At 39.6% G+C, this 26,206-nt stretch overlaps 4 protein-coding genes across 6 annotated transcripts; 2 read left to right on the plus strand and 2 right to left on the minus strand.

Annotated features, from left to right (window-relative positions):
- Window positions 1–1,027: 1,027 nt before the first annotated feature.
- Tk (Tachykinin) lies at window positions 1,028–16,892 on the minus strand. Of its 2 annotated transcripts, none has more exons than XM_018109053.3 (4): window positions 16,736–16,892; window positions 2,811–3,488; window positions 1,527–1,719; window positions 1,028–1,458 (listed from the first exon to the last, which is right to left on the minus strand). In XM_018109053.3, the coding sequence occupies exons 2-4, from the start codon at window positions 3,450–3,452 to the stop codon at window positions 1,445–1,447; spliced, it is 849 nt and encodes a 282-aa protein (XP_017964542.1). In that variant the 5' UTR covers window positions 3,453–3,488; window positions 16,736–16,892; the 3' UTR covers window positions 1,028–1,444. The 2 variants fall into 2 exon arrangements, with proteins under 2 accessions (XP_017964542.1, XP_017964533.1); XM_018109044.3 differs by having other exon boundaries at window positions 1,527–1,743.
- Ect3 (Ectoderm-expressed 3) lies at window positions 8,032–15,044 on the plus strand. Its single transcript, XM_018108927.3, has 5 exons — window positions 8,032–8,200; window positions 11,557–11,799; window positions 11,858–12,072; window positions 12,140–12,557; window positions 13,316–15,044. The coding sequence occupies exons 2-5, from the start codon at window positions 11,573–11,575 to the stop codon at window positions 14,379–14,381; spliced, it is 1,926 nt and encodes a 641-aa protein (XP_017964416.1). The 5' UTR covers window positions 8,032–8,200; window positions 11,557–11,572; the 3' UTR covers window positions 14,382–15,044.
- Window positions 16,893–19,277: 2,385 nt separating the features above from the next.
- On the minus strand, window positions 19,278–21,655 carry KLHL18 (Kelch like family member 18). Its single transcript, XM_018108938.3, has 4 exons — window positions 21,392–21,655; window positions 20,446–21,293; window positions 20,123–20,381; window positions 19,278–20,064 (listed from the first exon to the last, which is right to left on the minus strand). Exons 1-4 carry the CDS (start codon window positions 21,518–21,520, stop codon window positions 19,582–19,584), a joined length of 1,719 nt encoding a protein of 572 aa, XP_017964427.1. The 5' UTR covers window positions 21,521–21,655; the 3' UTR covers window positions 19,278–19,581.
- A 392-nt stretch (window positions 21,656–22,047) lies between these two features.
- Window positions 22,048–26,189, plus strand: GCC185 (GRIP and coiled-coil domain containing 185 kDa). Of its 2 annotated transcripts, none has more exons than XM_089256385.1 (5): window positions 22,048–22,258; window positions 22,380–22,473; window positions 22,534–25,613; window positions 25,677–25,794; window positions 25,857–26,189. In XM_089256385.1, exons 1-5 carry the CDS (start codon window positions 22,232–22,234, stop codon window positions 25,937–25,939), a joined length of 3,402 nt encoding a protein of 1,133 aa, XP_089112511.1. In that variant the 5' UTR covers window positions 22,048–22,231; the 3' UTR covers window positions 25,940–26,189. The 2 variants fall into 2 exon arrangements, with proteins under 2 accessions (XP_089112511.1, XP_017964311.1); XM_018108822.3 differs by having other exon boundaries at window positions 22,050–22,258; window positions 25,848–26,189.
- The last annotated feature ends 17 nt before the right edge of the window (window positions 26,190–26,206 follow it).

Here is a 26,206-nt window from a genome sequence, read left to right on the forward strand (position 1 = left end):
TTTGTAGATACTTGTTTAGGTAGTCTTACAAGTACTTGTATATACATATACAATACATACATATGTATATGTCGGTAAGCTATTATTGTTTTTCGATTACCTCTTCTTAGAATTATGAGTTGATTGTTAAATGTTTTATTTTTATGGAATATTAGCTCCTAAGCAGCTTACTATACTAGACAGTTTGCACTTGCTTCTTTTATAAATTACGTTTTTTTTGTTATTTCAATTCATTTGAAATCTAATTTCACACTTGTGGTATAATATTTGTGTAATTTATTTAAATTAGTGGAACAACAGGGAACGTGTATGTTTTATTTGAATAAAGAAGAAGAACTATTTTGAGTATGGAGTCTCAGTTCTTAAGCAACTTACCCTATTTGTCTATACTCGATTTCCTTATATAATTTAGTTGCTCAACTAAGTTTAGCTTTGAAATCTCAACTCACAGTTGTAGTGTAAGATCTCTGTAGTTGCTATCACTTAGTGAAACAACGAAAAACTTTTATATGTTTCCAGCTGTGTAGACTTGACATGTTCAAATATTATGTATTGTTTGTTAGTTGTTGTTGATAAGTTTTCACATTGGAGATTTGAAGATGTCGATGGGGTTTGACGGCTGCTGTGCCTTAAACCAGATGTACTTAAATATCTTACATATGCTAGAGATGAGAAGAGCAGGTGAGAAATAAATGAATATACATAAATGCATTTATTGAATTGTTAATAATAGTTTCATTTTATTTATAGACCATACAATATTTACAATAATCAATTAGACATTTGTGCTATATATGTATGTATGCATGCATATATATTTGATATATATATAAGTTAGTTTTTCTTTATCATTTGTGTATGTAGTTTTGCTTTCAATTACCGTTATCATAAATTAATTGCAAATAAATTAACATCTCGCTTTCACTTACACAGCTCTGAATGTGTGTGCGTATGTGTTGGTATGTCGGTGTATTTGTGTGTGTGTGTGTGTGTGTGTGTGTGTGTGTGTAGGTATCTTTCTATAAAATCGATTTTAGATATGTCCACGAAGTACTTAGCCAAGTTTTAATTTTGATTAATTTGTCCACAAATAGATATGCAAATAATTTAATTTATGTATGTACCACACGAAGCTAAAACGGCCTCAAATGTGATTTTAATTAGAGTTACACAGCTTTAATTTTTTGCTAGCTTTACATCAAAATGATTAAGCCTATGTTGCCAGCAGAGGAAATCTTGTCTATAGAGGTATGAGTGTGTGTGTCTGTTATGTGTGTGTGTGTGTCTGTTGTGCTCACGTTCTAAATAATCTCCAGCCCAGCGATTATTTATAACATTGTATTTGCCTAGTTTAAAAGGAACTTCCGACTGTCATTCGTCAAATGTAAATGAGGAAGCGCTCGCCTATCTGTGCCACCAGTTCCGTTCCGTCCATCCCGTTCGCTTACTCCACCAGCGCTGCAATGGAACAATCCACAGAATATGCACACCTGGTCAAGGTCACACATGGGAGCTGATTCACTTACCAGGACGCTTGCCTCGCATGCCAAGAAAACCGTTGGGCGCCCGCTTGCCGCCGATGACGTAGACCCAGGGCTGTATCAAATTCTCCTCAGCTGCCCCATTGGCATCGCTCAGCGCACTCTTCTTGCCACGCACAGCCACAAATTTACTGTTAAAGTCCGCATATCGCTGCTTCTTGCCGCGCACATCGTATTCCTTTTTAGAGAGTTTGCGCCACAACTGGCATGGTTAGTTCGAACAATGTTATAAATCACAATTAGTTTGTGGCTTATAGATAGGGGCGTGACAAAACAAATACATGCACATTTGGGTTGATAGACATGATATGAAATTTCGAGCAGAAAAGAGGATAAGAAAGTATGCCAAGCCCAAGATTGATTTCTACTCTTCATGTCACAAAGAAATAAAATGACCTTTTTTAAAGAATTGTAGAAGGACAAATAGAGCAGTGTGAAATTTAGTAGGATGATAAATTACTAAATTTAAAAAACTTAGAATATAATTAATGTATAATTTAGTCTAAGCATTGAATTGTATAAATATGTATATCTATATATACATAGATATATAGAATAATAGCTCTATTACAATTATTAGTATCAAATATGTTCTTCATTGAATCAAGCCACAAGTCTAAAACTGTTTAGGAAAATTCTAGGCTATTTTTCATACACACATTTTTTTAATGCAATCAAGTAAGTTCTCAAAATATACGAAAAAACATTTGGCACTTGCATGCCATTTTGGTAAAAATATATATTAAAACTAAAATGAATTTTAATTATTCACATATCTGACTAAGTTTCTCGCAAAGATTTGTGAACAAATCTTGCCAGGCTGCGCTGTCACGCTGGATAGTCGAAATTCTGGGCGGTTTGTGAATAACTCTGCCCTATTCAAGGATCAAGCGATTCCCACAGTGTCAGAGTTAATTGGACGACACAAAGCAACTGGTATCATAATTAATTGCAGGCAAATCAAGTAAAAGGGAACGCCTTATGGACCACATGGGAATCCGAATGAGACTAGAGTAGAAGACGAAAGAATAGTATATATGAACTAGGTCACCCATGCACTATAGAGCCGTAAAGTAATATTCTTTTCTGCATAACAGAAACATATATACTTTAGATAAGTATATATATTTTTTATAAAATTATAGATTTGTGTCTCTTCCAGGACATATAGTATGTATATCTGTAACTTCCCATTATATTTTGCATGTCTCCTACCTAACGACTTGAGTCCGTCACGCGCCCATCTGCAGCTGTATATAGTGGTCTTACCTCTGAGAGAGCTGCACGCTTGTAGTGCTGATGGGAAACATCTTTTTTGCCACGCACGCCTACGAAGGAGTTCACGGGGGCGCGTTTTCCCAGCAGCTCCAGTGCATCGTCCTCGTCGTCCCCGTCTTCGGAGAACGACGGACGCTTGCCACGCATGCCAGTAAATCCGGTGGGTGCTCGCTTGGCCACATCGCCACCATCTGTTGTCAGATGATCTAGGAATTCCTGCAGCAAACTCTCTCGGAGACGCTGCTCTTCCATGTTCTGCAGTAAATCGCGCAGTCGATTGGCATTCGGCAAAAACTTCTTGCCACGCATGCCAACGAAGGCCATTGGCGCCTTCTTGAGCCTCCTACCGTTCTCATAGTAAGAGTTGTCCTCATCTTCTTCGCCATAGTCCAAAGGATCGGGGCCTAACCAATTGGCATCTGCCGATGCGTCTTGTTCCTTCTTGCCTCGCATACCAATAAAACTGGATGTCGGTGCTCGCTTAACCATGTTTCTTTCCTCTTGCTGGATACCGGGCGTGGAAGGGCTAATCGCCACAGCGTCGGCATCCTCTGGCTCGGCCTCAGCGCCGCTGCTTGTAACTGCAGCCACTGTTAACAACAGGAGCAACAGTAACAGTTTCTGATTGCACATTGCGTAAACTTTGTGTTGCGTGCTTTTAGGCGGGTGCTATACAAACAAATAGAAATGAACGTTAGATGGCGCTAAATTTGTTTAATTAAAAAACTAAATAATTCGAGTGCAGAGAAAATGTTTTATTTGATTTTTAATATCTAAGAGATAGATATAAAAAGGATATTCCTTCCTATTAGCTTTATATTTTTAAGTTTCTTTATGCTCGTTTTAGTGCATTAAGACGACCTTTGAATTAACTGTAACTTGCTTAAAGCTTGAGCTGCTCTAGAGTTTGTGTGGGGAAATAGGTTAAAATAAAATAAGTTTTTGATATTTGATTCTCCTTTTTTAGGTCTAAAGTATATCTGACCTACATTTGCAATTCTCTTGGTCTCATATGGGTATCTTTCTATTGCAATTTGCTGAAAAGGCCAGCGGCAGTTGCAACAATTTATTGTCACGCATACGCAAATATTTGTAGACCAAACAAACGGAGCCACCTTTGTGTCGAAGTGGTATGTTTGCCATTGATTATGCTCGAAAGTTGCCAGCGCCCGCCACCCGCCGCCTCGTTAAGTCAAATTGCCATGCAAATGCATTGGCAATGTCGCCGAGGCACTCACGATACGACGGCTATGCATATCCCAGGCACCCAGCCATGCAACTATCCCGCCAGCCGGGTAACTGGTGTCGGAGCAACAGAGCGAACCGGAAAAAAAGCTGATACAGAACTAAGGTGGATCACGAGATACTTTAGAAAAGTGATAGATGATGATATTTCATATATTATTTTTATTATTATTATATTTTGTTATTATTAAGAGAAATTCCTTAAATTGGTCAGCTCAATTACTCTTAATTCATGCCAAAATATTTATTTATTTATCATTTATATTTTCTTTGCTGCGTTGAGTGATTACTATTATAAATACAATCTCTTCAAATGTCATGTGTTTTGTTTGTTTCCATTGCTGTTGGTCTATGCCCTTTTCGAGCCAACTGCATTGAGGGTATGATAATACTAACGATGCGCGCACAGGAAGCTGGCAACATGTAATTCAATTGATTGCCAGTGGCGTCGAAAAGAACTTGCAGTTGCCCGATGCCTGGGCACAGCCATAGAGACATCAAGTGGCAATTGAATTGAATGCAGCAAAAGTCATTTGAATTGAATTTATGTTAAATTTGCGGTAATCAACAGGTTGCGAGCTTAGCTCGTTTCGATGGGGCCATTGATGGCAATGGATGAGCCCTGGTTGTGTGTGTTGCCTTTAAGTTGAAGTGCCCAGAGAGCTGACAGTTTTTAAATACTAATCATAATAGAGGCAACGGCAAATGTCAGAGCATCAGGACACAATTCTCTCATCATGTTCACACGCTTTAACGACCAAAGTTTCTGGCACAAAATTAGCAGGCAGCAAAGTGTTAAACTTCCTGTTTTTGAGGCGTCTGCCCGCTGGGCGTTGGGCAATGGGTGACGGGCGTCATGACATGAAAGTGACAGCAGGCAGGAGTCGAACAATGACTTAGGAATAGGGCCAGTCAACACTCCGCACACGGGGATGTGGAGATGGCTTTAAGCCCAGCTGTAAGCTGCGGCAAGTGTGCAGCGTGTGTGTGTCCTGTCTAATTGTCAATGTATGGGTAGAATTGTGTTTGCTTTGCGCATACCCAAAGGACACTTTAAACTGCCAACGGGCCGACGAGCCAACAAAACAATGGCCGTGTGAGCATTAAAGATGCGAGCGGCGCCACAGTGAGAGATTTACATTTTGGCCGAAATAGCGCCCAGGACGTGCCACGGATATCCTTTGGTACATGTGTGGGCATGCCAGTGTGCGTGTGAGTGTGTGTGTGTGTGTATGTTTATTTGTGTATCTGTGCGGCTGTGTGGGTAATAAAGGCCCATTAGCCCGCCAGCCGACGACGACAACAACAATAATAGAAACAAACGTACGAAATAAATAATAGAACAACACTGAATGGAAAATTCACTTTTTGGCCAATTGTTCGCTCCATTCTCCACTCTCCATTCGCCGCTCTCAGTTCTTGGTTTCAGTACGCCTGCGGCTGCATCTCGTCATTGCCCTCTTTGCATCTATCTCGCGTCGCCCCCACCAAAAATAACAAACGAGCCGTGTGTTGGGGCCTAGGACAGGGGAAGGGGGTGGAGGCGGTATGCTTGGGCAACAGTTAATGCATAGAATATGAAGCGTACCCAAACTCCTTCGTGCTAGGCCCTGCAGCTGTAGCCCGATTCGAAATTTCGATGGCAATGCCAATCGTGCTCTTTAGACTCTGTATTTACATAAATATATTAATATTAACCATCGGTCGCAGATGCCCAGCCACGAAAGCCTAGCAAATGGATATATCACGTCTCAAAAAGTGCTTTAAAGCCCATTTCTCTTTCTCTCTCTCTCTCTCTCGCTCTCTCTCTTTGTGTCTGTCCCTCTATATACATATATATGATTAAATAGTACCAAGCACTTCTCAAAAGATTTGCATTTACTTTGAAACTGGTTTTTGTTTTGAATAATGGCGAATGATAAATGCAAGTGCAATTACTCAACAATTTGGGATAGCTTTGGAAGACGAGCCACGTTATGAGTATACTAAATTATAACAATGTGCAGCCAGGTATACTGGGTGTCAAGATCTACCTATCTCTCTAACTAATTACTTAAGATATATACTCTTCACATTGAGCAAACACATTGAGAGTTCTGACTTTCCTTTATCCGTTTGTATATACAAATTAATCTCATTTCTCTCTATGCCATTCACATAGAGAAAATACGAAAGATACTTTTCTTTTCCTTTAATATTCTAACGCATTTCTATAATTGAAACAAAACAGTGTTTTCATAACAAAATATCTAGAGCAATGATACTTGCTAGTAAATAGCTCACTTTTGAGGTAATAAAAGACAAACATAAATTACTGATAGAGGACAGAATTTTATCTAAATAACTAGAGCCATTTTCAGTTTTTCAATTTAGCTAGTTAAATGCAAACGTGCGAGGTTTTTCTACGTAAAAATTTAAAAGTAAAGTTTCAAATAGCTTTATATATTCAATACAATTAAAGTATATTAATTAAAGTATATTCAAAAATTCGCTATAGAGATAAGGACAAAAACTGTAATAAAATAGTTAAAAAAAAAAAAAAAAAATGCTACTGCCTGCTAGGAAAGTTAGAGATATTCTCGCTTGTTCTACTACGAGTTCCAAGCTTACTATAAAATTATATATCACTTGTTTAGTGCATTGATGTAAAACTATAGTGAAAGTATCCAAGCAACACATCTATGTGGTTTGATTTACAGCTTTTCTTGTAGCCATCCAATAATTTATTTTGTTAGAGTCAATTAGGAATCCCAAAAGAGCAATATTACAAAAAAATTTCACATATATTTTGGGCATAAACATAGTCACACGCCGTTAAATCATACGACTCAATCTGCACGGAAAACTTTAACAGAAGAGACTGTCCAGGCAAGCTGTTGAGTGAGCCTCACAAATTAAATGCTGCGGAGTAACCAAGCCGGGAAAATTATTTTTAAATAAGGCAAAGAATATTTTAATAAAGAAATCCCCCTCCGCAATAATTTCAATAGCAGAGTTTGATTCTGTAAATCAATTCTGGTTAATCTGATATATTCTCGATTGAGGAAATTTAAGACCTCATTTAATGAGTAAATAAACTTTAAATTACTTGAGCTTGAATTACTTGTGGTAGCAGACATTACAATATATCATTTAAACAAATTTAAGTTAGACGCATTAAATTATTTAAGTTATATAAATTTGCTTGAAGATGGCATACAAAATTATTCCACACCATTCATACATACATTTATCAAAAAGTAAATATTGTGATTGTGTTTGACAGACTGAAAAAAATATTGTATATTTAATTAGGCAAATACAAAATGCTTTATTTAGTAAAGTAAAATCCTTTAATACGATAATCAAATAAGTATTTTTTTTTATTAATGTGAATAAATATCGTATAAAATAAAAAGTGATAAAAAATGTATGTATGATTATATGTTTTGTAGATCCGTTTGATAAAATTAATACAAATAATAATAATATGTATGACTGGAAGTGTAGAGTATTTGCTCGTCGAGAGAATACGCCTTCAAGTCTATTGTTTCTATGTATATAAATGGCTTATAATAATAAATATATAATACATAAGCAAGAATTAAATTTTGTTTGATTTCAAAAATAAATCACATTAAATGTTTTACATTAGCATGTATATATGTATACATATATACATATTATTTAAATTAAAACTGTGTCTATTATGAAAGTAACTTGATGATTACTAAAATTGTTCAAGAGAAATAAAGCTTAATAAAAAATAAATAAATAAAATACTATATAGGTAATTCATATGCTCTTCAAAATTACTCTCAGTTTACTATATGTAATTGCGCTCATTTTCGTGCGTGAGCACGGCAAACAATGCTCTCGTGTTGTGTCATGCGACGATTGCTGCACACGAGTGCGCTCAGTGTGTACCATGAATGGTTCAAGAATCGTTCCCGTCAAGTGTTTTGGCTGCACTTATCAGCAGCTCGGGGCTGGCGATCGTTCAGTTTGAGTTTAGCTTTCAAGCGAAGCGCACGGCTCGGTTAGACAGTGACTAAATATATGTATGTAAAGAGATATACATACATATAAAGCTACGAGCAGTGTGTATCCTAGAAGAGATCAAGTTGAAAGTGAGACGAAAGTCTTTTTAACACCAGGTGAGCATGGGAATTGTGATAAGCAGAGCAAGTACTGTTATCTTAATGGGACTCAGAGGCGAGCCCTGCTGACCTGACGATCTTTGGCCCAGCAGAAATCCAACAACAACAACAAGAACTACAATAAACCAAAGCGAAAGCACAAGAAAATAATCAAGTTTCTTGTCGTTCACTCTCCGGGAACCTGGGCCTCAGCCAGGGCCTGGCTCTGGGCCTTAGTTTGCGCTAGGGCTTGGGCTTGGGCGTGGGGCATGCAAAATAATTGAATTGGGTCAAATGCTTAAAATGCTTGTCTCATGTTGTGCGATTGGCGCTGACGCTGAATAACATTAAAAGTGTGTCTCAGATTTCGTTGTTCTTGCCGATATACAAATTACCACAACATTACGAGTTCCGTTTCGACGGGCTGTATGTATTTATATATAAAATATATACATATGTATATACTCTATGAGTAAATAAATGCATATACGGGCAAATCATTTCAGTGATTGCCTTAATTTTTGGGCAGGTCTGCACTCGGGCACTCGTCCAAGTTCAGGGCCGGGAATTCACACATCATTTAATTCACTCTCAATTAAGACCACGCACTACATTAGCTGTGACACAGTTCAGCTGTTTTTCAGTTTCATATAAGTCTGATGTATGCATATACATATATCTCTGCTTGGGACTTGCACATTCTTATCATGGGATCAATAGGTTTTATGGTAGATTACCGCTGAGGGGGATGCACAAAGCTGTTTTCCGAAATCGAAAATGCGACGATTACTTTAATCACTGCCAAATGCATTTGAGTAATCTAATTGATTGATTCACATAAAAGGAAGGGAAAGGGTTTTGTCCTCATAGATTGAGACCAGGTGAGACTTTATCAAAGTATTGCGATACAAAGACTTGAATAGTAAGGTCGACTTGAATGTTCCTTGAAAGGTTTAATATATTTCAAATAATTTTTTATGAAAATTAAAAATATTATAATGTTAAATACTGCCAGTCATTGCATTATCACTTATTTAACTTGCCTGTGTTTTATTCTAGTCAAGAAAATAATATAAATTATAAAGAATAATACAAAATACTAAATCATTGCATTATCAAAATATCTTTACTGTTTTTTACTCACAAAAGTCGAAGGCTAAGAAAAAATTAAATTCAAACATTGGCCACTTATCAGTGAGCCATAAACAGAAATGGGATGTGTGAGGTGGTAAACACACGTACATAGCAAATACACACGCATACATACATACATACGTACGGAGTGCGATAAGCGCTGCTGGTCTGGGAATCGACAGGGAAAGCCGAGCTCACATAGGCTGAGGAAATATTTCAGTATGGGCTTCGAACAGCTGTCGCAGTGCCTTAATGAGGCTCATGGCTTGGGCCAAAGCAAATAAATAAATAAACATTGAAATAAATGTGAAATCGGGAAATGTGAGTGCGCATCAAATTAGTGCTGATGATGAAAACGAAACAGTTCGGCCAAAGTTATTGTTCTTGGCCAAACAGAAGTGGCATAAATTTATAATTAATGTGTCAAGCGAGGCGCTGCATCAAGTCAGCAGAGCAAACAGAGATTGTCAATCAGTCGACCAGCCAGTCAGTCACTCAGTCACTCAGTCAATGAGGCTGTGAGACAGCGAGCAAAGAGACGTCAGCTAAATAATTGAACCATGAACTTGAATTAAGGCAATAATCCCAGCCCAGCTGAGCTGAGAGATTTGCGGCAGCGAAAGATTTCCCCGATTAGCTAGTGAATATATGTGTGACTTAGTTCCGTAAAGACGGTAGCCATGGACTCGGATATAATGATAAGCGAAATTTACATAGAGGGAAGTGACATTCCCTTCCTGTAACACTAATTGTATTGTGAATATGATGCGCTCATCTTGTTTATCAAATATTATAAAGCTGATTGAATGTATTAAAAAAATTTTTAAATTATTTTGCAGTTGACTCAACAATAAGAACTTTAAATTAATATCAGAAACTTAAGCCTATGTAATAAATCTTTGGTATACCTGTAATGTTTGTTTGGGCTTACAGTCATAATATTCGCTCTCTATATTTATGTAATGCGAGTAGTCTATACGAATATGTATTTCAAATTCGAAATATTCTGGTAATTGTGTCCCCTTTATATGTATATTCATTTATATAAATATACATTTCATTAATACGTACTTATGTGCCGTATTGGTACAAGTATATTTAACCAACGATATATGTATATGGCTAAATTTCCAATTACAATCATACACATATTGAACAATATAAAGTACATTGGCTTTAACATTTCGGAATGATTAAAACATGATATTCGCATGTAGAAATGTCTTCTGTCGGACACATTTATATAATTATGAACCACTTTGTTTTAGCCTAGGAAATGTAAACAGGAGAACACAATGAACACCCGAACTTCCGTCTTTTCATTTAAAAAGAAGATGCACAGTTACAAGTCGTAGCAAGGGGCGCGCATTGATTATACTTATTATCTCTACATATACATATATGTGTGTATAGAATTTGCGAAACAGCTGAAAATTCCTAATTCTTATAAGCACAAGTGTCTCGATAAGGAAGTCAGTTACCCTCCATTGTGCACCGATGGGGTAGTTGGAATGAATTGAAATTCATTGCCATTTCAGAAGGAAATTTAGACGTAGATTTCAGAGCTTGATAATAATATATGTATTACCATTGTTTTCACTTTCAAATTTGATCAACATGACAAGCATATGCGAAGACAAATATTTGCTATAACATTTATAAGCATTACGATTAAATTTAATTATGAAATTTATTTATATTTAGAAAGTTTAACTAAAAAAATCAAAAGAGACATCAATTAACTTAGTTATAACCAAAGAAAACCGCATTCGAATATATGGAAGTTTTTATAATTTTGACTGTGCACACAGACGACAAATATTATATTATAAATTAGTGAAAATCGAAAGTCGACAATTGGATATCGTCTATGAAATCAATCAGTTTAACGCTTAGCTAATTGTTAAATTTTAATTTGAGTCTAATTATGAATTAGATTACTTGAATCAATAATAAACAAAATTGACGATTAAATACAATGACGAATCTTTATTTGGGAGTGCAATGCAAAACAAAACTGTTTATTAACAGTAATAAATGACGGACAGCATAGGATAGTATCCACAATCTCAATACTGATAAATAATTTATATATACTTGTGATTCAAGTCGTTATCAATGTGAAAGAAGAATAAAAACGATATATTTTGCAAATCACATAATACCCAAACTCTGCTGTATTAATTAGGGAATATTAATTATAATTAAATAAAAATATTTTTTTAATTTTTCTTTTGCAGCCGTTGCCTGGCAATAATGAATTTCTCCTATGGCTTCCTGACGCTTCTGTCATTGATTTTAATCGCTGATCTGGGCAGCGGCAGTCGCTCGTTTACAGTGGACTATGAAAATGATAGATTTCTAAAGGATGGGCGACCGTTTCGCTTCATTGCTGGATCCTTTCACTACTTTCGCGCCCATCCCGACACCTGGTCGCGCCACTTGAGAACTATGCGTGCGGCGGGTCTCAATGCGGTTACTACGTAGGTTTATTGTTGAATAAGTTCAGATTTCAAGTAATCGTATTTCTGTTACGTGCAGTTACGTGGAATGGTCGTTGCACAACCCGCGCGATGGCGTCTACGTCTGGACGGGCATTGCGGATCTAGAGCGCTTTATACGTCTGGCTGTGGACGAGGATCTGCTGGTGATTCTTCGCCCCGGACCCTACATCTGTGCCGAGCGCGACATGGGCGGCTTTCCCTACTGGCTGCTCAGCAAGTTCCCAGGCATTCAGCTTCGCACAGCTGATATCAGTATGTGCCTCGACAGAGACTCGAGTCCCACTCTATGGAACTAAGCACACACACTTCAATTTTGCAGATTACTTGAGCGAGGTGCGCATATGGTACAGTCAGCTAATGGCACGCATAGGCCCCTATCTGTACGGCAACGGCGGACCCATTATCATGGTGCAGGTGGAGAACGAGTACGGCTCGTACTTTGCCTGCGATGCCAACTATCGCAACTGGCTGCGCGATGAGACACAGAACCACGTTAAAGACAGTGCCGTGCTATTCACCAACGACGGACCCGGGGTTCTGCGCTGTGGCAAAATACAGGGAGTTTTGGCCACAATGGACTTTGGAGCCACGTCGAACCTGAAGGACGTCTGGGCCAAGCTGCGACAGTACCAGCCCAAGGGTCCGCTAGTAAATGCCGAGTACTATCCCGGCTGGCTGACCCACTGGACGGAGCCAATGGCCAATGTGAGCACCTCAGCAATCACTGGAACTTTCATGTAAGTGTCTAATATTAAGAAATCAATATCACTTTTCATTAAATATATGTACGATAGAGTCACATATTTTTTTTATTCAATAAAGTCATTCAATGCATTGAGAGGAAATATTAAGAAATCAATATCACTTTTCATTAAATATATGTACGATGGAGCCACATATTTTTTTTATTCAATAAAGTCATTCAATGCATTGAGAGGAGTATTAAAGCAGGTTTATTGTAAATGAATGACTTAAGGAAAGAACAACAGAAAATAAAATTAATTTGATGATATCAAATTTTAAATTGCAACGCAATAAATTACTACGAAGTCAATAGTGAAAAATTCTAGATCCTAACTTAAAAGTTTTAGAAGATATACACTTTTTGCCATGCACAGATATATCCAGTATACCGTTTTGATCTTGTCAGCATGCATACATATTCAAAATTTCATAGTCATATTTTCACCCATGAATGGGTATACAAATTAACGTTTGTATTCAAGTATATTAAACACAGTTTGAAGCTTTAGCCATATAGAAATATTTACACTAGATTTGACTCGTATCCAAAAGCAGCTAATTAATTTGAATTGGCAGTCGAGCAGTCCATAAAAGATGATGGAACGAAAGTTTTTAACTAGCCCCAAAAATTACTCACAAAGAAGAAATATATTTACATAAAATCATTTTACTATATAGGGCAGTTTACTACTACGAAATGAGGCTTTCATGTTAGGGAATTAACATTCTCTTGCTTCTGTTTACTTTCCAGAGACATGCTTGATAGCGGAGCCAGCGTCAATTTCTATATGTTTTATGGTGGAACCAACTTTGGATTCACGGCAGGCGCCAACGACAATGGGCCGGGTAACTACATAGCCGACATCACCAGCTATGACTACGATGCGCCGATGACAGAGGCTGGTGACCCCACGCCCAAGTACATGGCCTTACGTCAAATTATTGGCAGGTACTTGCCGCTGCCGGATATGCCAGTGCCAACGCCGGTGCCGAAGCGCGCGTACGGGACGGTCCGGCTACTCAGCTGCTGCACGCTGTTCTCCAATGAGGGTCGAGAGAAGCTGAGCACGGGCGTCGTGCGGTCGGCGAAACCGAAAACATTTGAGGCACTGAACCAATACTCCGGCCTGGTACTGTATGAGAGCTGGTTGCCGTCGCAATTTAAGCGGGATCCGAGTATTCTGCACGTTCGTGGCTTGGCGGATCGAGGCTATGTCTATGTGGACAATGAGTTTGTTGGAATACTGGCTCGGGAGGCGCCTATCTTCGACTTGCCACTGAGTCCCAGCATGGGCAGAAAATTGCAGATCCTGGTTGAGAATCAGGGACGGCTCAACTTTGGAAGACAGCTGAACGATTTCAAGGGCCTAACGAAGGACGTGCGTCTGGATAAGCAGATCCTAATCAACTGGAATATGACCAAATATCCGCTGGAGTCCTACGAAAACTTGGAGACGCTCGTTGTCCAGTCCACCGCAGCGGCGCAAGCTGGTTTCAAAGAGATCAAGCAACTGAAAACGATTCTACGCAACGGCCCGGCAATCTATTACGGAACATTGACCATCAACAGCGCCGACGATCTGGCGGACACATACCTAGACATGTCCGGCTGGGGCAAAGGTATTGTCTTCGTGAACGGGGAAAATCTGGGTCGCTACTGGCCCCTGGTGGGCCCCCAGATAACCCTATATGTGCCAGCCCCGGTGCTGAGAGTGGGCAGCAATCGTTTGATCCTAGTGGAATACCAACAGGCACCGACCGTTATGGAAGTGCAGTTCCGAGATACGCCCATCCTGAACAGCAGAAGGTCGAATTAGCTTAGTCACAACCACTACAACACCGTATATCATGTAAATTGATTTAAATTAAGTTTTGTTTTGTAAGGCATCAAAATCTTTTTATCTTTTTGTAAGCCTGTCGCTAAAAGACTCATTACCGAAGCACCATCAACACAACAACAACAACAACAAACAACAGCTAAGGGAAGCACGCATGTGACCTTTGTATGTATGTCACCTTTCCAAATTAATCCCAAATGATTGAAGTCCACGACAGAAGCTGCTAAACTGTCGTCAGCAAAAGTTCAAATTTACGTCATGGCTCGTTGGCTTCAGCGCTCAAGCTAAGATATGATTGAAATATATATACACATATAGATGTGAAACAGAAGTTTGCTTTTCCTTAGATTCAATATACAAAATACAAAAGGCCTAATTAAACGAGCTATCTTTGTTAGTCCCTTAAGTTTTTTCTATAGTTAGGGCAATATAAAATGTCTGAAATGCATTTATTGAACAAAATAAATATATAAAGCAGGAATATGGATGACATAGCTTAAAAATAACTCTATCCTCGATATGCCTAAAAATGCCTAAAATAATCCGGAAAGTAAATTGGAATTTTTATAGATTATATAATTTGTTAAATATTTTAATGAGTTGGGTCGTTGTTGTGAAAGTAGTTAAATTGATTCAGAAGCCTAATTGTTAATATTTGATGAGAATCAGAGATAAGATTTTATAAAAACAAATAGTGTTAAGATACCAAATTTGAATGACATGTTCTATATATCATAATAAAAACAGATACATAATTTCACTAAAAATAAAATAAATTAAAATAGTTATTATATTTTAATAGTGTCATAGCTGGGTACAAACGGCTCCCAGCTTGACCATCTTGTTACTATAATGAGCCCTGTAGCTAAAATAATTGTCGTACTTGATGTTCAGGTTAATTAGAACGCGCTTAGCTCGGTCCACATACACACACATACCCGCACACATACTCACACTCACACACACATACCCTTTCACTAACGCTTAGGCATTCGCTTTTTTAAAACATCTTTCAGGCGCAGCTGCAGCTCGAGTACCTGAGCGTGTGTACACAGCCTGGACAGGTGTGCGTAAGGGAGCTGTGCACATACATTTCCTTGTTACCGGCTGCATACATATGTACGTATTTATGTACTAATTGCGACTGTCCAAGTTGACATAAAACAAGTTAAGACCCAGAGGCTGTTTTAAAGCGCCGCCCCATGTTGGTCGTTTTTAGTTTTTACAGAATTTGTAGCTTGTTGCCTCCAAATGGGCCACGCGTTGCGTGCGGCATACGTCAACACCGGATGCGAGTGGCTTTGGCCAGCTCCGAATCGCCGAGGCGTATTAAAACACACATCTTCTCATTGAAGTAGCATTTTTATTGGCTTTAGCCGCTGGCTGATTCGCCGTCGGGCAAGTTGTCATATGAAAGGTTAAGCTTATTAAGGTGTATTTTAGAAATGTTTGAGCAAACCATTTCTAAGAAATAATTTAATAATTGTACGTCCAATCGATGTGGTTCAAATGAATGACTTGCTTTTAAAAAGATCGTAAGGAAAACTTGTATGGAAAATCATAAAATAACTTTAATCTATTAATACTTCAATAAGGTTGACGTAAATCGAAGAGTGTTACATTAACTGTAGGATATTTATTGGTACCCAACAAACACATCTATAGGAATATTTTGATCACTTTTACAATTTACTTTCAACAAATGTAAAATACAATAATAAAATAATTAAACCAAGTATCTAAATAATATATTTTAAATATTGAAATAAATCTATGCTGATCTTAATAGTTTTAAAAGTATATTTCAACGAAACACACAATTAATTCGATTCAATGTATTAGCTAAACTAAAATGGGTATATGAAATTCTGCAGATGAAGTCAGCATCAACAACTTAAGCAAAAGGAATATGTTTCTTTTGTCTATATAAGAATCAATCGTGCAGAGCAAATTAATTTTTGGCTCTGGCTCTGCGCCCAATCGAACTACAAAATTGATTTATGTGTGCAACTGAAAAAACTTTTCAACTTTTACTTCTTTTCGTTAACACTTGTAAGAGAACCTTAATGCTCTTTCGTAACTTCATCAGTCACACAAGCTGAACACTAAATATTTGATTGGAAATCAGAATCGATATAGTCAAGTGGATGTTTCTTTGTTAAGCGAACCCGATTTCGATACAAAGAAATGCCAGATTAAATAAAATAGGTAAAAGTCAATAACTATATGTTATAACAACACATTTTACAGTCGAACTTCATATTTTCACAATTTTTTCTTAAAAATACAACATTTTATTTAACGAGTATAACTATTTCTATGCACTTACTTACATTTGTACAAATTTAAAGTTTCAATAGTTTGCCCAGCAGCTCCCTCTGAGCTTTTCGAATTGTTTAATAAATAGTCTCTTTTCTTTATGGTGCACGTCGAACGAACACCCCGAGAAGTATGCAACAACTGAGCGACAGATCAAAGCGGCAATGGACTTTATAAATGCTCAACGCGCTGGCCGCCAGCGAAGAACACAATCAGAACTACAACTACACACACGCATACACTCGCCGAACTGAATGCGCTTCGTTGGATACACGCACACAACGAACAGGAAACGACAAACACGAGGCACGAAGCTCCTCGTGTGTCGTTCGGCTCCAGCATGCTGCTTTTATTTGCTCGTGCATATCAACAATTGGTCGAATAGAAATTCAACTGTGTCTGTGTTGTTCACTGTGTGAGGGCCCGCATATGTGTGAGTGTGGGTGTGAGTCAATATGGTGTGTGTGTCTGTGTGTGTGTGAGTCGGTGTTGGTCTGCTTTTATGTGGGCGCCACTTTGTTGCAGAAGAAGAAAAAAACTGAATAACGGAAAATACTTTTAGGTCGCGGCGCGCAATTGAATTGAACGGAAATTTTGTTTGCATACGTGAATAAAACATTAAACAAGAACAATTTGACCTGCCCTTCATATGCATATGCGAAAATATATTCATTTGTTTTCGAAATTAATTTTTGCAACTTGGCCTGTTTTTCTGCAAAGTTTTAAAGTAACTTTAAGCCAACTTTAAATTTGCCAAAAATATATACAAAATGCATATTTGCTTTTAGCATTGTTTGAGGCCATTATTTGCACATAACAAATTTCAGCTACTGTTTTATGCAAATAATGATTTTCCATTTTAAATCAACCCGTAAATGTACATTTATGGTAATTATAGAATACACTGGAATTGCAATACCTGCGTCATGCAGTCAGCGTGGACGATGGCGTTGCATGGCGTTGGAGAAAACAAAAATAAAATCAGAAATCTGCATCTTTTAGGCGCTCGCCGCACTTGAGTCGCGAGGCCAGCATGGAGAGCAACAGCTCCAAGACCTAGACCGTTCCACCAACCGCCAAGATAATAACAAACCACGTGCCACTCGTAAAGGCCAAGTGTATGCAAACATGAACGCCCACGTCCGTACATCCTCTGCTCATAGCCGAAAGGCAAGCGTTTATTACTGTACCCATTGCAGCAACTAAAAATATTAAAACAAGCATCTTAAACACAAATGCAAATGCAGACAACTACAAAGTGCAAAGCATGGCTTGACTTCTTATTTTTCTTCTTTTGTTTTAAATATGAATATCTGTATAACAATTTTGGACTTTAATATTTGCAAAATAGTAATCTTTTTTTTTTTCAAATATGCTTTCTTTAGCTTCTTTCTTTCTCTCTCTCTCTCTCTCTCTCTTTTCTCACTTTATCTGTCTCTTATCGAGCATGCTCATCTCGGATTTCTATGCAGTCAGCGAGTTTTTGGAGTCATAAAAGTTGATGTTGCAGTGCTGCGATTTGCATTTAGATTGCCAATCACTTCCTGTTGTCCGTTGTATACATATTATATTGTAGTTCTGTTAGTCACTATTTCAATTAATAAAATTTCAGCTAAAATTGACTCATCAGAAATTTAAGTGCTTTGTTCTATTTCGCACCCTTTCAAATATTTGCGCTGGCTATGACAAACATAATTAGCATTTAATTAAAATAAAATTGCGCAATGGTTTTATTGATAGACAAGCAATAGGTGATTTGATTATTGAAATCAAATAAATCAGCCGCAAAAACCCGTGCCCCTTTGTCAGTATATCTTCTACACATACAAATATGAGGGAAATGCTGATAACGTTAGCATGATCAAAGCTCTAGTTATGGAGCATTGTATTCTGAGAATTCAAAACCCCACCATGGCCAAATAAAATTGATAAAGCGCCGCAACAGTTTTGTGCTATTTTGTGGCGTGTTATTTATCTATAAATGGAATTTATTCTGTTAATTACATTATGGACTCGCAAATGGCACTCACGGAGATAAGCCCATCGGCCGCGTAATGCGTATGTGGCGCCACCTGTTGTCCATCGTAGGCGACAGATCCGAAACTGCAGCACTGCAGCAGCAGGTGGTGCAAATTCAATTTAAAAATGCATTATAAAAGAAACCAGTGAGAGCATTCCAAAAGGGCATGAACTACGTACTAGAGGGCGGCCTTTACAGTTTGACCAACGTCTGCAGAGATGTTGCTGTTAAAAGTTTTGTAGTAGAAAACTTCTTGCTTATAATAAAATATTTTCTACTCAATACGTGAATCCAAATATTTAAATTGCAGCTGGAGTATTTACACTGGGTGCCCATCTGTGTAACATATGGAGCTACCCTCTTACAATAAAAAAATGCAATTTTTTGCGCATTCCGGTATTTGCTATCCGTATATTGTTGTGCAAACAAACTGAATTTGTCGCACATATGGAACACGGCAATTCGTTGGCGAGATATGCGATAAATGAGATTTATCTGCATTCGAAATTGTCACAGCAACAACAACGAAAATTGGATTACACTCAAAAGCAATGACACAAAGTGCTCGATATATATTGCATTGTATCGCCGAGATGTTAAATGTTTACAATTTAATGAGTATTGTGGGCTAGGAATAAGTTACACACTAACAAACATTTACAACTGGAATGTAATTCACTTAACTATCCTGAAAGACACATTAAACAATTTTAAAAGTAGAGCGGTGGCTGAAGCACCACTAAAGCTTAGTTGCACACTGATATATAATAGACTATAATAGTATATAATTGCATAAATTAACTAATCAAATAACTATGTGAGAATTTTTGGCTAGGCAAGCTAATCAATGCGGATTACTCCAGCACCAACACCACCGCTGTGTGCGCACATTGGGGGCATAAAGGTCCATTTGTCTGTCTCCGGGTCGTAGACTTCAACGGTGGACAAATTCGTTTCACCGTCATAGCCGCCAATGGCCCACAGCTTGCCCATGTTGGCAGCCAACGCTACGCGAGATCTTTTACAGTTCATGGGCGTCACCAGTTTCCAAGTGTCTGTCAGAGGATCATAGCACTCCACGGAACGCAGAAATGAGTTACCACAGTACCCGCCACAGACATATATTTTTCCATTGAGTGTGGCCACTCCCAAGCGACAACGTCGATTGAGCATCGGTGCCATCTTGATCCATACATCCTCGTTCTGGTCATAACGCTCTACAGAATCAAAAATTGACAAACCATCGTGGCCTCCTAACGCATAGACATAACCATTCAATTGCGTAACTCCACCCGCTGAACGATATTTCATCATTTGGGCTACCTGAAAGTATATTAGACGTATGAGTATTATTTACATAGATTAGAGCAATGCCACATACCGTTTTCCACGTATTACTTTTGGGGTAGTAAACTTCGACGGTGTTGAGCGACGTAACCCCATCGTATCCACCACAAACGTAAATGCAGTCATCCAAAGCGGCGACACCGACGGCGCTACGCTTGCACAACATTGCACAGCCTTGAGACCATTTGTTTTTTCGCGGATCGTAGACTTCCACAGTCGACAGCCGTTCGGTACCATTGAAGCCACCGAACGCGTACAACTTTCCGTCTAAGACAGCCACACCCACTCTAGATCTGTCGAACAGAATCAAATATATCAATTAATATGTGCAATGAATCTATACAACTTCTAACTCACCGCATCATGGACATTTGTTCACCCATTTTCCATTTCTTTTTAATGGGATCGTAGATTTCTACGGTGCTGACGGATTCACCGGTGCTGGCTAGTCCACCGACGGCGTAAATTTGGCCCGTAAAGAACTCACCGCACCGTTGGCGAGTACGAAAGCTCTGAAGCAAGCCTCGACGCTCGGGCATCAAGTGAAAGTCTTTTGCCTCGTCTAGCAAGTCACGACATTGGTGTGATGAACGAATGAGTTCTTCCCGTGCCACACGGTCCGCCAGAAATTGAGGTGATAATAGAGGCAGTCGCACTGCCGCCAATACTTGCGGAAACAGCTCAGAGCGTTTCTCTTCGGCGAATTTGACCCAACGCATGCAAGCTTCAAATATTACTTCCTCATTGACCACATTTAGTTCATCCCGTCGCATCAGCTCCAAAAGCTGTTCGCAGTCCAGTGCGAGGAACTCCTCGGATTGGGAAACCTTTGCAAAGTTTTGATCAATGTATTTATCTGCAGCATCAGTCAACTGCCGGCAGATCATCGAGTCACCAAAGGTGCGAATGCCCAGCACATTATGAGGATGGAAGCGGGAGATGAGAAAAGAAGCACAGGCATCGCGCACATTGGACAGTTGCAGAAACGAAGCGCCAACCATGAGGCTTTGAACATTTTGGTTATCAATTCGAACCTGGCCACTGTACACATAATTGATCAGGCTTTCCAGAGCGCTGGGCTCAATCTCCTTCATGGTAATTTCCCTGATACGACTCTCCGCCATGTTGTTCGTGAACATTGCATAAAAATATGGTACTGTGGCAGCTAGAACGACTCGATGGGCCGAGAATGTCTGATCTTCAACCTGCACGTTAAGATTGCACATGCATATGTACAAATGTTTAATTTTAGAAACTGGCACTAGATTGTGATAATGCAAAGATAGGGGGATTGGCAACCGACCTTCAGTGTGACATCACAAAGCTTTCCCAGTCTTCGTATCTCCTTGAACAGCGGAAAACTCTCACTAAACAGCTGCTCATGCTTGTATATGACGGATTGATCCTCCAGTTGATTATCGCTCAGATCCATATTTATGGTCTCAGGCTCATCTGCCAGCAGCAACAACCAAACACTAGTCCACTTGCAACAAAATACTTCTAAAAATACCAAAATATTAAATCGTTAGGGATGAGCAGAATAACGATGGTTCCTTCAGTCACTGTGAACGCTCCGATACATCGTTGATTTTCAAGCAAATGCTCAAAAAGGTGTACGTGTGATGATGAATAAATAAAATCAATTGTTGTTTTAAAAGTATTTTCATTACGAAAAAAAAGGATCAAAAGATCATGTTGATGACTCTATACTCAACCCAAAAAAAAAAACTTAAAATTGTTTGAATTTTACAATAGAATGTTGTGCAGTCAGCTGATTTAATTATTCGCCGATTAGTGATGGGTATTTTTAAAACTGAAAGCAATCGTTAAGCCATATAATATTTAATATGCATTTTGTCTACCTAATAAATGTGAATATGACCTTAACATATAGTTTTAATAGATGATGTGTCAGCTTTCAGAATGTACAAACACTTAACGATCATCGTTTGAAATAACAACTCATCATACCAATCGCTATTTGCGATAGGTAAAGAGTCTATCGCTAATCGGTTATTTACACATCTGACAAGTTGTTCAAGTTTTATTTGGTACAATTATTTAAGACGGTAGAAAATAGATAAAGACAGCACATGAAAGTCTGTTTGTTCGTCTTTAAGACAGCAGAAAGGTAACATTGAATATGGACACATCAAGTAGGGAGACTCAGGTATGTGATTGCCCACAACTTTAAGCTTCAACGAACGAGCAACGAAAGCAAAACAATGACGTTTCAACTACATATATATGTATATATGTTCGGTCATGAATGTATTTTTGTATGTTTGCAGAAGAATCCAATCGAAGCTCTAAGTAAAGATGAACTCATCAGCAAATACAAGGGACTACTTGGAATTGCCAAGAAAGCGAAGCAAGCCAAAGATGGTAAATAAATCATGAGACACGTTGTACATGTTATTAATTATTTGCTATTCTCATGAGTAGAGCTCGTTGAAGAAAATCGGCAGCTGAAGGACGCATTAGCCAAGGCAGCTGCCAAGCAGAGCAGTCTCCCAGCAATGCAAGAGATGCTGCAGGATTTCACCGACAAGAACCTCATTTTAACTGAACAGCTGAGCTCCCTACAGCGCAAGACCAAAGAGGATGCAGATCGATTGCAACAATATGAAATCGAAAATGAGAGCCTGAAACGTCAGCTGGGGCGCTTGAGCGATGAAAATGATGGTCTGCTAGCGGACATCGAGCGCATGGAGCAGGCCATGCAACAAGTCAATGCACTGGGCGCCGAACAGCGCAAGAACCTTGAACTGCTCGAATTGGATATTGCTAAAATGAAAGAAGCTGAGGCGCAAAGTGTTAATCTAAGACAACAGATCGAGAGTGCAACAGAGGAGGCAAAACAACGGGCCACTGAACTTGAGGAACTGCAACAAAAATATGATTCGGTCAAGCAAATAAACTCGGACCAGCGCAAGAAGTTCAATTCACTTAAAGATAGGTTTATAGATGTGCACCGCAAGCTCAAGAACCTGAAGGAATGCAAGTGCGTTCTGCTCGAAACACAGCACGAATATGCTGCATCAGTGTCCAAGTGGCAGCAAGAGATTATTAAGGCATCGCAGCTCTTGTGTGCCAAAATGAACTCCTTGCAACAAGAGAATACACAACTAAAGGAACGACTGCAGGCAGCTCAACCAATCAACCAGGTTTCGGGCAATAATAATCGGTTACTGCAGAAAGTATATGAACTGGAGGTAATAAGGGAGCAACAGCAGCCGCAAAAACAACACACTCAGCAACAAAATCAGCTTCCACACAATACACTAGACATTGATCGTGTGCTCTCCAAGTTGAGTCGCGTGGAACAGCTGACGAGCATCATCAAAGGACAGCAGATCTCGCAACAATCAGTGCAACCTGTCAGCGCGTTTAATTCAGTATACTTTACGGAAAAACTAAATCAAATGCAACGCCTGTCTCAAGTAGTGCAAGAGGAGCGCCGCGAACAGGAATGCGCAATGAAGGCAATGAAGCAGCAACATGAGCGGGAGAATGCGGAACTGGAGACAAAATATGTAGAGCTGCGTCAGCAAAATGAAGATTTGCAGACGCGATACCAGCTGAAGGAAAACGAACATACTGAGTTGCTGGCCGAGATGCGTGAGCTAAACGAGGCGTTAAAGGCGCGAGGAGATGTCATCTCACGTATGCAGGAGCAGCACGACAAGTGTCGCAAGGAGCTGCAAACTCTAACAGAAAATCTAACTGAAAAGTCAAAGCAACTAGAGCAACTGCAGAGCAGAATTGACGAAATGGAGCAGCATGAGCACATGAATGGGGATGCCCAGAGCGATGTGCTGTCCACATCCACAATATCACGCGCCGAGGAATTGAACCGCTTGCGCGAACTCGACGATGGCTACGAGGATAAATACAATAAGCTTCGTTCGTTGGCCGTGAAGTTAAAAAAGAAGCTACAGGAGCAAACACAACAAATTCAAAACATGGAGCAAGCTGGAGCAGCCAAATTAGAGGCTGAAGTGGAGGCTATTAAATTAGCTCAGGTGCAGCTTCAGCAGGACTTGAATGCAGCACGCGCTGAGAACCAGAAGCTCAAATCCAAGGACAAGTCAAAGAGTTCGAATGTGTTGAACCTGGAAATTGAGGCCGCCGAGAAATCACTATCTGAAGTGAGTGCAAAACTGTTGGCCAAGAGCACAGATCTGGAAGCGCTCAGAGAAACGCTTGTCAGTAAGGAGAATACTATTACGCAGCTTCGCCAGGAGATAAGCATATTGGAGCAGGCGCAAGATGGGGAGGCAACACATTGCAAGCAATTGAAGCAGGAAATCGATAGAATGCAGGCACAACTGAAGGACGCTGTGCACGGCAGGCAGGAGGCGTTGTTCGGCAAAAAGGAGCTTGAGCAGAGTCTGGAGCAGCAAAAGTTGCAGGTGGATGAAATTCGACTGCAGCTAGCTGAGTGCACCCAGCAATACGAGAACAAGCTCAAACATTCCCAGGAACTGCTGAACAACAGCATGCAACAGCTGGAAGCTCGACAAGATGCGCTTACCCAACTGGAGGCAGCCTTGCGCCAAGCCGAACGGGCCAATGAACAGCTTCGCACGGAGTACTCGGAGTACAAGCTTAAAGCACAGGCGGTGCTGAGGAAACAGCAGAACCGGGATTCAGATAAAGAACAATACCTCGAGGCAGAATTGGCCGCAATGCGAGCGAATGAAGAGAAACTGCGCGAAAGCAGGGATGCGAGTACGCTGCGAATCAGTCAGCTCGAATCTCAGCTGAAAGATCTGCAGAGCGACAACACACATCTGCTAGAGCGCAGTAAGGAGCTCCTGGCCGTGATCGATGAATTGAAATCTCAAAATGAGGCACTCACGCAAGAGAATCAGCGACAGCTACAGCTGCAGCAGCAGCAACTGGTGCAACATCGCCTACAGATAGAGCAAATGGATGATGTGCACCAGATGCGTGTTGCGCAGCTGCAGCAACAGGTCGAACAGCTCGAAAAAGCAATAACCACCAATACGACTGCCGCACCAGCGCCTGTGCCGGCAACAGCGACCCTCGAGTCCACCAGCCCAGAGCAGAGCAAAATTGATTTCCTGTTGGATCACGACTCCAGCGGTGAAACACTTGCACAGCTGGCAGCACAGCGCAAAATTTCAACTGCCTCACGTCGCTCGCACGACTTTATGCCCCTGGATGAGCTGCTGAATACATCCCTCAATGCCATAAATAGCGATCAGGTCACGACAATTTCTAACTTTGGACGCAGCGTTAGCATGCAGGATGATGACCTAGAGTTGGATGGGCATAGTGAAACTCAAGCGGCACTTGCCGCCACCAAAGAGCGTTTAAGCATACAGGAAAGCCGCATCCGTCATCTGACCACCTTACTGGCCGAGAATGAGCAGGATCTAGCCAAACTGACGCAAATGAATGATATGCTGAAAGAGGAACTTCGTCGTCAGGAACGATCTGAAGAGCGGGAACAGCACATGCACAATTCAGAATATCTGAAAAACGTATTCCTAAAGGTAAGCTACTATTCATATTGATCCATATTATCCAGTCTATTATATACACTTGTTCTCATTCAGTTTATTACATTGTCCAATTCCGATGAGCGACAACGCTTAGTGCCCGTGCTTAACACGATTCTACGCTTGAGTCGCAGCGAGGTGGAAATGCTTAACTGCGTTGCCAAGGGACAGAAAGGTAATGCAGTTTTTGAATAACCAGAATGCTTACTTATTTTACGTTTATCTTAGTTTCCACAGATGGTAGCAATCGCAGCTGGACTGGATTTCTGAGTGCGTGGAGTGGAGGAGGCAATTCGGCCAGTACCAACAATAACAATTAGCCGTCGTTTTGGTAATTTGGTTTTATTGGTATTATACTTACTTATCAAGGGAGTCGGAACAGCTGTTATTGGCTAGTTAATCTGTATGTGTGTACTACGTTGTGTAAATCTTGTATATGATTATTGTCACCAAAATTGTATTTATGTACATTCTAATCGATTCTGTTGAGCTTCAGATTTAGTCCTGTCCTTTATAAATATGCATATTCCATAGAGCGCCCTATACAGTTCTCTATAAGCAATATACATATGTATTTTAAAAACAGA

Source organism: Drosophila navojoa, chromosome 2 (genome assembly GCF_054131105.1).
Source record: "Drosophila navojoa isolate 15081-1374.11 chromosome 2, UAZ_NAV_1.0, whole genome shotgun sequence".
Lineage (NCBI taxonomy): Eukaryota > Metazoa > Arthropoda > Insecta > Diptera > Drosophilidae > Drosophila > Drosophila navojoa.

Bases quoted from the DNA above. Each gene is read 5' to 3' on its own strand.
- Tk (XM_018109044.3), bottom strand. From the start codon at position 3,452: ATGTGCAATCAGAAACTGTTACTGTTGCTCCTGTTGTTAACAGTGGCT. The intron at 1,744-2,810 runs GTAAGACCACTA...TAACCATGCCAG, and splicing joins AGCGTGCAGCTCTCTCAGAG to TTGTGGCGCAAACTCTCTAA.
- Ect3 (XM_018108927.3), top strand. From the start codon at position 11,573: ATGAATTTCTCCTATGGCTTCCTGACGCTTCTGTCATTGATTTTAATC. The intron at 11,800-11,857 runs GTAGGTTTATTG...TGTTACGTGCAG, and splicing joins GGTCTCAATGCGGTTACTAC to TTACGTGGAATGGTCGTTGC. The intron at 12,073-12,139 runs GTATGTGCCTCG...TCAATTTTGCAG, and splicing joins GCTTCGCACAGCTGATATCA to ATTACTTGAGCGAGGTGCGC.
- KLHL18 (XM_018108938.3), bottom strand. From the start codon at position 21,520: ATGGATCTGAGCGATAATCAACTGGAGGATCAATCCGTCATATACAAG. The intron at 21,294-21,391 runs GTCGGTTGCCAA...CTTAACGTGCAG, and splicing joins TTTGTGATGTCACACTGAAG to GTTGAAGATCAGACATTCTC. The intron at 20,382-20,445 runs GTGAGTTAGAAG...TCTGTTCGACAG, and splicing joins GAACAAATGTCCATGATGCG to ATCTAGAGTGGGTGTGGCTG.
- GCC185 (XM_018108822.3), top strand. From the start codon at position 22,232: ATGGACACATCAAGTAGGGAGACTCAG. The intron at 22,474-22,533 runs GTAAATAAATCA...TCTCATGAGTAG, and splicing joins AGCGAAGCAAGCCAAAGATG to AGCTCGTTGAAGAAAATCGG. The intron at 25,795-25,847 runs GTAATGCAGTTT...CGTTTATCTTAG, and splicing joins CGTTGCCAAGGGACAGAAAG to TTTCCACAGATGGTAGCAAT.